The sequence below is a fragment of the Colletotrichum destructivum genome, chromosome 6, assembly GCF_034447905.1.
Source record: "Colletotrichum destructivum chromosome 6, complete sequence".
NCBI classification, from domain to species: domain Eukaryota; kingdom Fungi; phylum Ascomycota; class Sordariomycetes; order Glomerellales; family Glomerellaceae; genus Colletotrichum; species Colletotrichum destructivum.
Window position 1 is genome coordinate 530,276 of NC_085901.1, and position 12,889 is coordinate 543,164.

The 12,889-nt window shown below is 56.1% G+C and overlaps 5 protein-coding genes across 5 annotated transcripts; 1 reads left to right on the forward strand and 4 right to left on the reverse strand.

Moving 5' to 3' along the window:
• Positions 1-25: 25 nt before the first annotated feature.
• Positions 26-3,649, reverse strand: CDEST_09335 (Putative cyclin PHO80). The gene is made up of 3 exons (XM_062925494.1): positions 2,883-3,649; positions 911-2,230; positions 26-855 (listed from the first exon to the last, which is right to left on the reverse strand). The coding sequence occupies exons 2-3, from the start codon at positions 2,171-2,173 to the stop codon at positions 676-678; spliced, it is 1,443 nt and encodes a 480-aa protein (XP_062781545.1). The 5' UTR covers positions 2,174-2,230; positions 2,883-3,649; the 3' UTR covers positions 26-675.
• A 2,461-nt stretch (positions 3,650-6,110) lies between these two features.
• On the forward strand, positions 6,111-6,398 carry CDEST_09336 (uncharacterized protein; the record flags this gene model as incomplete). The annotated part of the gene is made up of 1 exon (XM_062925495.1): positions 6,111-6,398. The coding sequence occupies one exon, from the start codon at positions 6,111-6,113 to the stop codon at positions 6,396-6,398; it is 288 nt and encodes a 95-aa protein (XP_062781546.1).
• A 1,486-nt stretch (positions 6,399-7,884) lies between these two features.
• Positions 7,885-9,460, reverse strand: CDEST_09337 (Putative peptidase T1A, proteasome beta-subunit, proteasome, subunit alpha/beta). The gene is made up of 6 exons (XM_062925496.1): positions 9,272-9,460; positions 9,106-9,151; positions 9,029-9,043; positions 8,910-8,944; positions 8,542-8,782; positions 7,885-8,458 (listed from the first exon to the last, which is right to left on the reverse strand). The coding sequence occupies exons 1-6, from the start codon at positions 9,303-9,305 to the stop codon at positions 8,143-8,145; spliced, it is 687 nt and encodes a 228-aa protein (XP_062781547.1). The 5' UTR covers positions 9,306-9,460; the 3' UTR covers positions 7,885-8,142.
• Positions 9,461-9,681: 221 nt separating this feature from the next.
• Positions 9,682-11,234, reverse strand: CDEST_09338 (Putative ERV/ALR sulfhydryl oxidase domain, sulfhydryl oxidase ALR/ERV). The gene is made up of 3 exons (XM_062925497.1): positions 10,761-11,234; positions 10,220-10,585; positions 9,682-10,149 (listed from the first exon to the last, which is right to left on the reverse strand). The coding sequence occupies exons 1-3, from the start codon at positions 11,000-11,002 to the stop codon at positions 10,131-10,133; spliced, it is 627 nt and encodes a 208-aa protein (XP_062781548.1). The 5' UTR covers positions 11,003-11,234; the 3' UTR covers positions 9,682-10,130.
• A 276-nt stretch (positions 11,235-11,510) lies between these two features.
• CDEST_09339 (Putative inosine/xanthosine triphosphatase, non-canonical purine NTP phosphatase/PRRC1) lies at positions 11,511-12,561 on the reverse strand. The gene has a single exon (XM_062925498.1). It carries the CDS (start codon positions 12,427-12,429, stop codon positions 11,869-11,871), a length of 561 nt encoding a protein of 186 aa, XP_062781549.1. The 5' UTR covers positions 12,430-12,561; the 3' UTR covers positions 11,511-11,868.
• Between the last annotated feature and the right edge of the window lie 328 nt (positions 12,562-12,889).

Consider the following 12,889-nt stretch of genomic DNA (forward strand, 5'->3'; position numbering starts at 1 on the left):
CAACCATACTGCCCGCAAGAATGGAATCGCGTACTCGGGACATATCATTATGCTCGCCTTCTATCTCAATCTCGGAACACCAGACGCCAATCATGCATGCGCAAAGTCTAAAACGCAACGTAACTTGTAATCCAGTCCAGCCCCAGCCCACGTCAAGTATACCTGTGCCTCCTCCTCTTGCTAGTAGTCGTTCCATAGATGCGCGCAAACGTCATGAGTGCAACATGCCCGAGAAAGGACAGTTGCCTTCCCAGGCGCGTCGGACCCGCCAAATGCTGCATCACTATATCTCCCAGGCGTTAAACTCCTCAATCAACCTGACACCTCTATCCGGGTATCAAATCCATGAAAAATATAAAAAACAGAATCATGTAACTGCTCTTCCCGTACGTCGCCTGGTCCAATCCTCATTCGACGCTTCACCGGAACCATCGAGCCAAGATTTGTGTTCTCCGCTGCAGATGGGTGCGATCGTTCGAGGCTCTTGTCGGTACCTCGCCCTATGAAACATGTCCAATGCTTCTCTTACGGCCTCGGGCTCGAGAGGTCGAACATATCCTAACCGATGCTGTTCCGGATGTAATGCTAGTATCGATAGCTCCGGCAGACCGTCGTCCCCAGGGTTGGTGTATATCAGGGTATCAATCTCATAATGTTGCAAAAAAAGAAGGTGCTTCAGGAATCCCCGGCAACAGCAGGACGCGATCGCTGCGCCACAACTTCCCGTGCGTAAAACTCCACCAGCATGGTGCCGTATGCCTCGAGATCCTCAACGGGGACTGCGAGCCGGAAGTCATTCAACAGGAGAAACTGCAGTTCGAGATGATTAAGTTCCGCGAGTGGAAGCCCGCCGACCTGACAAGGCCACGTTAGCGCCTGCTGCTCTGTTACTCATGGTGGGTCAACAAACCTTAGCGTATCTAGAGTTGGTGTAGAAGACATCAGAGAAAAACTTGCTCGCGCATGTCACCCCCGCAATAATCAGTCGATGAATGTTGAAGCTGTCGACCACAAAGTAGGTTGCTTGCGCGCTCGGAAGTGTGGGCTGGGGCACAATGCTTCCCGTGCTCTCACTCGGCTTCGCACCCTTGTCGTCCATGTCATCATTATCTGCAAGGTCCGAATCGCTCTCATCGTCATCCCGCATGTCCACGTCGACCAGCTGCGATCTGGGTGTTGGTTGCGATGTAGAAACTCTCCGTGCTTCCTCATGCTTGACCACCATTTCGTTGACTCGCTCTGTCATGCGATCAAAGTAAACCAGCAAACTCAGAAAGACCTCGTACGTGGTCGGGCAGTACTTGTGAATTCGGGACAAATAGCTCAGAATGGTGATGGCGGGAATGTTCTTGCCGTGAAATGCCAGCACTGAAGTGCTCAGAGGACTCATCTGCGATCCGTTCCCCGACTCGTTGTTCTGACTCGCCTGCTGCTGATGGGCGACGTTGCGCTGCATGGCATCATGCTGCAAGTCGTTTGTAGTCGTGATTTTGGTGAGGAGGGCAGCGACCATCTCGATGATGTCACCGATGGGCATGGCACTGATCTCGTACTTCATGGCCTGCAAAGGCGGGTCGTTGAGTATGCCAGGTCCGTTACCTGATAAAAGATCGGCCTTCGCAAGACTCTGGATATGGGCCAGATCGCGCACGTGGATCGTCTGTCCCTGGGGCTGCTGGCGAGGGGATTCGGTGTCGGAAAGAGGGTATGAGATCGGGGCGCCGGTCACGCCGTTGCCTTCGGACGCAGGCGAAGGCTGCTGCTGCTGCTGGTGACTCGACACCGGGACAGCCTTCTCCGTGGCCAGCATAGAACCAGCATGGCCGGCGTCACGAGAGTCGGTTGCCATGTATGCGGGGCTATCAGCATGCTGGGGCCTCGCTCGGGTGGGCGATGAGGATGAAGGGGGCGAGGGGAAGCGAGAAGCTCCTCCACTAGGCGGCGCTTGCCTTTCGACCGAGTCCCAGTCAGATCGCTTCTGACGCGTGGGTGGAGTGTTGGTTGATGGCTGATATCTTGGGCTTGTGGTAGAGTGATGTGCGGGCGCGTCTCTTGACCGACTGGCGGATCGATAATGCGAATCGTGCGAGTGTTGATGGGGAATGCCAGATGAGGCAATCATGGTGTGGAAACGAGAGGGATCAGAGACGTAGTCACCGATCACAGCTGCCATAGCATCTTATTATTCCAAAAAAGACCGTATTAGGATTACTCGGATTGGAAGCGGCAACTGTGAGAGCGCGAGGCCACGGTTAGCGAAGGCTCAGACTAAGTATCAAACATCAGGTTGAACTGAACGAAAGGGAAACCATAAGTGGGAGATGGGAAACCATGAGGAAGGACGAATGGAACGCTGGTACTGTTGTTGATGTTGGCCAGGCTTGGTTGTTGCGTGGTCACTTTGATGTCCACAAACTTTGGCAGTAGCAGCGACGCAGACGCTCACGACTAGACCAAAGGACGTTCTTGGGTATGGCTGGGCTGCCCGTCCGAGGACGAGTGTGGTGTGGGAGGAAACGATGACGGCGCTCCATGATAGTGTACCTGGATTGAAAGAGATTGCTGCGTCGAGGCTGGATGGGATTGCGCCAGGACAACGACTCCGAGCGCAGTGCAGAAGCAGACGGGTGGTTGCAATGGACTTGTACACAGCGAGGGCAGGCGAGCAAACAAAACTGATGCCCGACGCCGTCATCAAGCCAGCTTCGACGAAGGGATCCGGTCAGTTGCCACTTGGACCACCGGGCGCAGTCGCGACCGACGTCACGCACGGGTGTATTGCGATGGCCAGGACGAAGGGAAGAAACACGTGTTTGGAAGCGATGATGAATAGACAAGAAAGAGACACTCAATACAGGGTGTGAACAGTGCTGGTAACGTACCTAAGTCGTCCAATTAATAGATGGAGAAGGAGTCTATCGACACCGCGATAGTTTTTTTCTTGAATAAGGTGAGCGAAGGGGTGGGAGTTGAGAGTTGCGGCGCGGCGATGCAGCAACAATGCTTCTTGGGTGGATGTGTGTAGTGTAGTCGGAGGAATTAGTCGGAAGCGATGCAAGCGAGAGGCAAGCAACCAAGCAGTAGGACAGGACAGGCAGGGTTGTCAAATACGGTGTCGTAGGTTGGGTCGAATCGGCTCGAGGAGCTTTGCTAGCGATTGAGACCAATGCCGAAGGGTGAGGCGAGGGCGCGAGAGAGGGAGGGAGATAGAGAGGCACACGGGATGCGGTGGGCCAAACAAGCTAGAACGGGAGAGAGAGAGGTAAGGTCGTGAAGACGGAGGCAATGATGACCGCAGAGAGTGAGACTGAGACGAGACTGGAGGATGATGGGTGGAGGATGGAAAGGCGGCGGACGGGGCGAAGAGAGACAAAGACAGAAGTGCGGCGTCGGTCAAAGGTCTCGTCCGACTCAGCGACGACTCGAGAAACTGTTTCTGTTCCGTTTCGCGGAGCGTCTGCGATGCTGAGTACCAGAAAGTAAAGGCACCGATTATCGGGAGAGGGAGGGAGGGGAGGAAAAAGAAGGAACGGGTATGTAGGTAGACAAGAAGTCGGCGACGATAACAACGACGAAGACGAGTCGAGTCTGTTTGGAGGAAGACAGGACCATGCCAGGACAGAAAAAGCAGTAGACAGACGACTGGGGGGGTGGGAGGGAAGAGACTGTGGGTGAGGGGCGGAGGAGGATAGCGGAAGGATATGATGGGTGAAGGCGAAGGCAGGGAGTACAGAGTACAGTGGTACCTTACCTATGTAACTACCTAACTGGCAGAGGTAGGTGGATGGGAGAGGGGGACAAGAACGACCAAGGGGAAGGCACCGCCGGGCGTGGGCATGGTGAATGGAGGGGAAGGCGCGCCATGCAGTGGGGACGGGAGGACAGTGAACAGGGCAAGGTGAAGTACCTGGGCTGCCGGCGACCTCGACAGTGGAGAGAGCACCAAGTAATGGACTGGGCTGGAACTCTGCTACGGCAAGAAAACGGGGAGACCAGCAGCAGCAGCAGCAGCAGCACCACCACCACCACCACTACCGCGGCGTGCACAGGCAGGAGTAGGTAGAAGTGACCCCGCCAGGTGGGCTGGTCGTTTTTTCTTCTCTCTTTCATTCTCCCCAGTGCACAATGCTGCTTGCTCTAGAGTCTGGAGTCCGGACTGGACCGAGGCTACCTAGGGGTGCTCTGAAAAGCATCCATCAGAGGCAATGACAGACTGACTGGTAGTCGCGGTTGAGGGCTTTAGGTATTGGAGTGTGAGCATGCACTCGGTGCGTACAGAATAGGAGTGACCGAGTGATTGACTGATCATCCTGGGAGAGATTGGCGGTCTGGTGGGGTCGGATGAGGTAGATGGCGAAAAAGCTAGCCACAAAACGCCGTCGACCGCCCAAAGTACCATGCTGTTGATGTGCAGCCGACACCGCGAGATGACGGCACACCTCCAATCCCCCCCAAAAAAACCAACACAACACAGTCGATTTCAAGGGACCGTTCGCCCGTTCGTGTCCGTGGCTGACGGGTTCAACCTCGTGTGCTGCATGGCGCATCTGACGCACGCTCGCTCAGATCGCAGCTATCATCGCTAGCAGCCGTGACTAGAGCAGTGAAGCAATGAAGCATGCACCCACGTTCTGCGTGCTGCTATGGCCGTGTAGCTGTGCATCTAGCTGCCTCTGCTATGGTCCCTCTGCGCCGTCTGTGAGTCTTCCCATCCCTCCCTCTCTCGGCCGGTTACCACCTGGACTCTCCTATCACGGTGGGTTGAACGAGTGTCTAGTCATGATAGTTGCCTCAGCGAGTCGGCGTCTGTCTATATGGTGGCGGGATGGCGAAAAAGGTGAGGAGCTACCTGAAGCATGTGATGACATAAACCTGCGCTAGCAAGCCTCCCCCGTCCACCAGCCTAGCCACTCACAGCTATCGCAACAGCAACACTCTCGCAGAGAATCCAAGGGTCCTCCCCCCGATGTTTTCTGCTCGCCGTTGCAGTTTGCAAATCTACAGTGGTTGCAGCCCGCTCTCGGTCCCCAGATACAAGCGGTAGCACAACCTCGCTGCGATTCCATTCCTATCGGCCTCGGAGCTGAGGCTATTGCAAGGACAGAGAGCTGCTGCTGCTGCTGCTTACTGGTGGTTGATGAATTGCGCTCCTTTCCAGCCGCTATCGATCTCGTCAACCCCTGGACCTTGTTCCCTCAGTCCCGCTTCGCTCCCAACGCTGGGACTGGACACTCACGATGCTGCCCAACGGAAACGACTACTGCGGACTGCGGTAACGAGTCGTTGACGAGGTTGCGTTCCCCAGGCCTACACCCGTGCGGCAGCTGCACGCATATCTCCAGATTCTGTATCCTCGCTGAGATCGAGGCTGGTAGCGTGTGCGCAGAACGTCCAAGCAAAAACAAGTCCAAATAGCCGCTTGTATACCGCACGAAAACCCAAGACCCGTAAACCATGCGCGATCGGCGGGGACCAATTAGCAGGTCAGGTACAGTGATACCAAGGGGAAAGCCTCGGAGATGCACAAACGGCCATCCCGACACATGGCGACGCGTGCTGCAGTCCAACTTCCATGGCGTGCGCGGGCGCCTGCGCCTGCAAGCCTGCAACGTCTAAATTTCAAGGGTTCGGTGAACGACGGCACCTCGACCAACAAGAGAGACACATCACTGGGACTGGCTGGTCGTCGTGGCTCGCAAGCATTTACGACAAAAGGACAGAAACGACCTGTCCGCGCCGCTGGGGGAAGAGGGTGTGCCTGTTCCGGCCTCTCACTGGCTGCTGCGAATAGTGATAGCGCTGATAAGACATTTGACGAACAGGGATCAGGTAAGCTCTTTTGAGAGATAATATCGGATAAGGTACGTACTCTTGCATACCTTCCCCTGCCCCTTTCCGCCAATTGCCTGCCGCCAAGAGTCAAGGTTACAGACCACAATCCACCTTTGAATGTCCGAGGTGCTCCACCGAAACACTATGGCATGCAACATTTCACGATGGCTAAAATGGATCTCGGAACAAATAACAAGCTTCTTTCCATCTTTGGCTTGTTTGTTCAACTTACGTACAGCAAACCGCCCCTCGACAAGTTGAGAACACACTGGTAACTTATGACACTTGATTTCCCTTCTGGCGTTTCTAATACAGACATCCCTGCCGCACTGTCGCCCCCGAACCCGCATCTGGACCTCAACCTCCGTCCCGATCAAGCCAATGTCGTCTCCGTGACCTTGTCTGCGGCATCAGCCACGCCGTTCCCCATCTTTTCCCCCTTTAGTGCCTTGTTCGACGTCGCAACCTGTCCAGACCAAGTCCCCATCAACAAGCAGGACACGAGGTTGATGGAGAGCATCGGAACGCTAATAAACCAGCCGAGCTGGCTGGGACGCGAGGACTAGCACCAGCCCGTCCCCATCCCGTCCTGATTTGCTTGTCAGGTACCCGCTCGTATCCCACGCAAGTAACCGTCACGACCACGGTCCGAGGCGCAGTGTGGTGGTGGTCATCTAGATGGGACGATTTAGACAATCACCGGCTCGCCGCTTGACCGCCAGAGAAGAAAGGGGGTGAGGACGTCTTTTTCGGTCTACCGGCCCTTAGTCAACGAGAAACATAACAGACCGCCCTCGCGATCGGATCATGCGGTTTCCGTTCCGCTACCAACCTTCGCCCTGACCTCATTGCTGGCTGTCAACGGCCCAAGGGGGGGCAACAACAACAAAAAACAAGCTTTCATCATTGAGACGTCCAACCCATTTCACGCCCATGTCCACGCCCAGCTGCCCCCAGATGTGCCAGCACTCACTCATAACGCCCAAGTTCCAACCACTATGAACAACCCCCATGTTCGCTCCCTGAACCCCCCGGCCAAAACGGATGCCACCCGGCCAATGCCCGGCTTCCCCTCCGGCACGAGGTTGTGAATCCCTGGGTCCAGCTCTGCTACTTCGCAGGTGGCCCCATCTAAAACTCGCCAGTCTCCATGTCGTGCGAGCCCGCCTTCGCCGCGATCCCTCTCTTCGGGAAAGCGAAAGCCTACCCGAATCACGGAGACAAGCCCTTGCCGCGCAATCGGCGGATGCTAGAAGGGCATCATGGCACGCCGGATCACCCACAAGTTCAGCCCGTCCCACGTTTCCTCTCCACCGCCCGCTTCCGTGGCTTTCCCTAACCCGTCACCGACGGCCACCGTCATTCGGATCCGCCGCCACATCCTCTGCTTGTCATTCTGTCGAAACCGGCCGGACAGCTTGTCGATCCTTCAAAGACAATAAACCTGTCGTCCTGGGCGCCTGGCTGGCTCGGGGAAGGGGGGTTGACGAGATCCTGATCCCGGATGGCGAGCCTTCTTCGGGACGCTTCCTCCACGCGAGCCGTCCACAGCTTCCTCATCCCATTGTGGCAGACCAGACAGGTATTTTCTGCACTGATATGTCATGGTGAGAATCCCGCCGGAAGATCACTTCGCTTCTTCCACTATCCCGCCCTTCCCCGCATCGCTTTGATTCGTTCCCGCTTATCGCCACCTACAGAACCGAGCTGCGCTAAATCCCTCCTCCCCCCTCCTTCCCTCCCTTCACCGCCTCTGGGGCCAGCGTCGCCCTCATTATTCCAAGTGATGAGAGAATACCTGGGACTCGGTGGACGCCCTTCCCAAACCTCCCTGCATCGTGCATGCGGGTGGTAGCGCTCGCGTGCCTGTGACTTGTCGTCCGGGGTCAGGCCCCAGGAACATACATGGCCCGGCATGGCCCGGCCTGGTCAAGCGTCACGAAACAGCGCTTCGTATCGTACCTGTCTTGGCCGCTGTGAGCCGCCGTGGCCTTATCTACACGACATTCACCTGAACCGATGCCTTCACCTTCCCTGCGTGTTCTTTTCAGGCAAAAGGAACCTTCCGTCATGCGGGGAATTTATTTTATTGTTACATTCATTGGTTCGTCCGCCAAGTCTGAGGTGTCTTCGCCTCGGTATGAATGTTGCCCGAGGCTCGTTCGTTAACTCGTGGCGACCAGCCTGTGTGATGTATCCTCGCTCTTTGACGGCGAGACATCCGGGCGATGAATTGCTTCCACCCGAAAGGCCATTCACAACCCTTCTCATTCATCTCCCTTCACTCCTATTCCTTCGCTGCCCCTCTCTTTAGTGCTTCACCGTGTAGTCCTCGTCGGGGAGGTACAGATGCCTCTGGGCGCCTTTGGCGGTAAGGACGACCATGCGGATGACGCCGCCAGAGCTGCCGTCCCACTTGATGGCCTCCTTGAGCGATCCCTTGACGAACTCGACAGCCTCCTTCTCCTCCATGCCCTCCTTCCAATGCTCGTCACAGTATCCGTAGATGTAGGTCGAGCCCGAGCCGCCGATGGCGTAGGACTGCTTGTGTAGGGAGCCGCCGAGGGGGATCGAGTAGACCTGGCCGCCGTGGCGCTCGTCCCAGCCGGCGATGATGAGGCCGGCGCTTGATAGAGATTTCGTCAGTAACGTTCACACGTCATAAGAGCAGCGGGCAGATAAAGGGGAACGGGGAGCAGCAAAACTCACGTCAGACGGTCCTTGTTGGCGTAGCAGACCTCTTGGAAGATGGCGGCGGCGGTTTGCGTCATAGGGGGCTTGCCGTTGCGCATGGCGTACAAACCCAGCTGGTACTGGACGATGTCGGCGACGGCCTGGGTATCGGCGGCGGAGCCTGACCGGCAGCACCAGATGGTGTCGTGAACTTGTGTGAGCTTGTCGGTGACGCGGTTGGCAATGTAGGCGCCCGTCGTTGTCCGGGAATCGGCACCTGCATGGTTGTCGGGCGTCAGCGATTGTCTCCTCCCCCGACAAGGGTATTACCATCATCATGAAGGTCTGGATCGACGGCGGGGGAACCATCCATCATCGCATCAAAAGGGCGTGACGTAACATACCAAGAATGACACCGTCCTTGAAAGTGACCGCCATACTATCAGGGGTGTCAGTTGCGTCTGGAGGCGAGATTCGAAAAAGGTGGGCGTCGGAGAGGTTGGAGAGGTTGAGTAAAGCTTACATCGAGGTTCCGAGGCTGGAGGTGCGGGTGGTATTAGCTTTGGCTTCGAGTAGAAACATGCCCGGATCGTCACTCACTTGACCTCGCCCTTCTTTAATCTCTCCATGTCGACGTGGATGCCGTCTGTCCGCCCGCACAGGATTAGCTGGCTTTCTCTTGCCATGTATTTGTCTACCTGTCCATGGGCCACTCCCCGGTCCAGCTGAATACATCATCAAGCTCTCCTGCAAGCAGCAGCCGTACCTTCGTTCAGCATGCCGGTGGTGGTGAACTCCATTTTTGCTGCGTTGTGGGATTCTTCTGTAGAATTGATTCTGGTATCTTTTTCAGTTTTTGATAGGGGTGAGGGTGAAATTCGGCGTCGAGTGGTGGGGTGATGGGATAAATCGTTTGATGTGTCGTCGGCGAGAAGGCGGCGGCAGGCTGCGGTTGCTCTGGGAAAGGCTGGAGCTCGACGAAGCTCAGGCAGCTCCAGAACGCGTTGGCCTTGTCCACCCCGGGAACACTGGTGGCATAAGTCACGTGACTTAATATTATGTAATACTTGTGCCTGGTGACGGCCGAGAGTCGCGGCGATTAGTGCAACGTAGCTGCCAAGAAGTATTGCAAAGGGACACAGTCATTCAGAATCAATATTTGCGATGTCTTTTTTCGGTTCAGGACTGTTCATTTGCCCAATGACGCGCCAAATGTCACCTGATTATCAGCGTGGCGGCGTGTCATTATCGGTTGAGATTAGAAGTGTATCCACGTCACATATCCCCACGTGAGCTCCCAGCCCATGTAAATGTAGTACATCGAATTGAAGGGCATCTCGTCAAATCACGGGTGGCTCATCATTGAGATAGACCGTGACCGGCAGAGGGCTATTAGCGTCTCCTCTCGAGCCGTGCCATTACAAACGCGCCTCTACCCGGATATCAGGATTTCGCTGCGTCCAGGTTGGCGGGTCCGGTCGTCATTCGCGACCCTGGCCCAGAGATGACCTTCGCCTGTATATGTGTATAGAAACTTTCCCATATGTTTGAAATGATACGACGCTGCTATGTCCAGAAATGTCCAAATACGCTCATAGTTCAGTTCAGCTCGGTACATCAGCATGTTAAGCTCCCTTGGTTAGACTGCAGAAGAAACGTTAGCATCGTAGGCCATGCACTGAACCAGTGTCAACAGCTGCCCTGGCGAACCTACTCGTTCTTCTCGAGCTCCAGGCTGGTCTTCTCACCGGCCTCAGCCTTCTTTTTGTCCTCGTCGCCACAACCGCAGTCGTAAAAGTCGCCAATCTTGTTGCAGTCGAACTGGTCCTTTTTCAGACGTGTGTTGACCTCATTGTGGACGAAGCAGGCCCAGCCAGCGGCGGCGTTCCGGCTGCTTGTCTGGGGCGGGTACTTGGCCAGAAGCTTGCGGAAGTGCGAAGCGCAGTCGCCGCAGGGGTAGAGGCGAGCGAAGAGCTGGATGTATGTCTTCAGGGCGAGGCTGTCGTCCGGGGTGGGCTTCTCGGGGAAGCGGGCCATCATCGTGTGGAAGAGCTTCCAGGAGGCGCGGCCGAGTTCGGCTCTATGGTGGAGGGAAGAGTGTCAGTAATAAAGAAACCCTTGCGGTCCTTGTGTGCTATCTGTGGCTGTGACCCGAGATTCTGGTCCGGGGAACGGCGGGCTGACGGGCAGTCGACGCACGCAGGTGGCGGTGACCCTTCGTCAAGAGCGGGGCGCAGAGGGGGAGGGTAGCTTACTTTGCCGTCGCATTCTCGAGCTTCGGGGCGATGGACTCTCCGGAGAGAATGGCGCTGGAGATGTGGCCTAGGTCGGGGGTATCGGCGCTTGAGGAGACGGAGTCACCCTTCGCAGGGGCGGCAGCGACGGGCGGCGCGGGTGAAGAGGGATCGGCGGAACCGCTCGAGAAGAGGTACGAGACGCTAAAGAAGGCGACGATGGCCAGCAGGACCATCAACGAAAGGTGCTGTCTCCGCGCCATGTTTGTGATGATATGCTGCAGGGAGGAGGAGAAGGGTTGAGAGAAGAGACAGACACTGACAAAGAAGGAAGAAAAGGAAAAACAGGAGGGGTACAAGCCTCCTTGGGGAAGTGGAAGGATATCGAGTTTCGGACGAACTGTCACCCTTTTTTCGCGACTGGGTTTCCCGAGGATAGAAGGCTAGAAAGTAAGCCCCGAAGATTGAGGACGCTGGACACATGCACCAACCAACTGCACCGGCCACTGCACCAAGAGCAGAAGGACTGAAGGAGGAGGGGGGGACAGACGGGGGTAATTTGGCGTCGGCCCACACTACAGGGGTCATCAGACGAGGCTATCTTCGCTTCAGGGCCGCTGGCCACTGTGGTCCAGTCGGCTTTGCCCAAGAAGAGGAACGCCCAGCCCTGTGGGGTATCCCTGGCCCGTCCGTCGTCCCTTAACTTTGATTCCCTTTACCTACCTAGGTACTCTGTACTGGTCTCGCTCCACTTCGGGAGCCCCCGATGCTGGGACATTGTGGCCAACCAACCACACTTAAAGATGCTGGTCAAGTCTCAATCACCATGTACTCACAAGTGGGTAGCTAATATCGAGTTTACCTCAGTAATATCCTTGTATTCTCGCGATCCTTTCTAGATCAGACATCTACCAGGCTTCCGCCAGATTCGTGCCAGGCTTCCTGCATGGCTCACTCTTGACATCCCGCTGGTGTTGGTGGACGAGACAGGGCCAATTGCCGTCATACGTTCGCCAATTCTTCATGTCGACGTCGTTGTCGTCGTCGTCATTGCCGATGACATATCTAACCGTAAACTCGTTCTTCGTCGTCGTTGTCAAAAATACCAAAACTCATCCATCTGAGCCCGTCACACAAAAGTCAGGGTCTTGTTCTTGAACGGAATCAGAGCTAGGATGACGGCATGGCGATAGTACTCGGTCCGGTCAATCACGTCGTCCGTCAACAGCCCGACCGATCCCTTGCCGCTCCTCGTGTTCGTCTGCCCAAAGACGAGGTTGTCCGCATCCCCGAGCTCCATGCCCCGACGCAGGCACGCCGCCGTCTCCTCGGCAAGGTAGTACGCTGCCGTACGCGCCTTACCCACGCGTCCGTGCCGGTCGAGCACCACGATCCACGCAAAGTTCATGATCGGCCCCCCCTCCTGCCGATCTGCCATATCGATGCCGCCCTCGATCCCGATCCAGTAGTCCGCCTCCGTCTCGCTCTCCTGAGCCCCTCTCGCCCTGTTGAGCGCCCCGCGCAGCGTCTCCTCGTCCGATAGGGGCTGGTCGGGCACTCCCGACGGTATGCTGACCCCGCGCATGTCGTACGAGCCTCCAGGCAGTGCAGATTCAAACCCGAGTTGCGCCGCCCGTATCTTTGTGGGGTTCTTGGATGCGACGACGATGGAGGTGGTTTTGGTCGCCATATTGAATGTCTTATGTGTTGATGTGTTCTGCGTATGTGGTTGTGTCGTTGCGGCGGAGCTTCGACGCCTGCTCGACTGGCGGCATGTGAAAATGAGCGTAAGCTACGGGTAAACTGCAATGAAGTACCACGATGTTTTGCATGTTCTACACCACTTCAAGGCCGACTGGTTCGTGGGAAGTTTGAATATGACTCATTCGGTGGAGCGCGTTTATCCGTCGTCACAAGGCGGTGTGACACCATCAGCTTGTGGCTAATCGCGGAAAACCTGACTTTTAGGTCTTCCTCGCAACTCTCCCAACCCCACCCACTGAATATTACCAACCATCCATTTTGTAGTGACGCTTATCTTGGAAGTTGGCGAACGAACTGCTCGCATCTTGGTTCGGTACCAGAGAGAGCACATGAGATAGGCCCCAGCACTACTCAGGCGTTTTTCAAGGAAAGTTTGCGAATCTTGA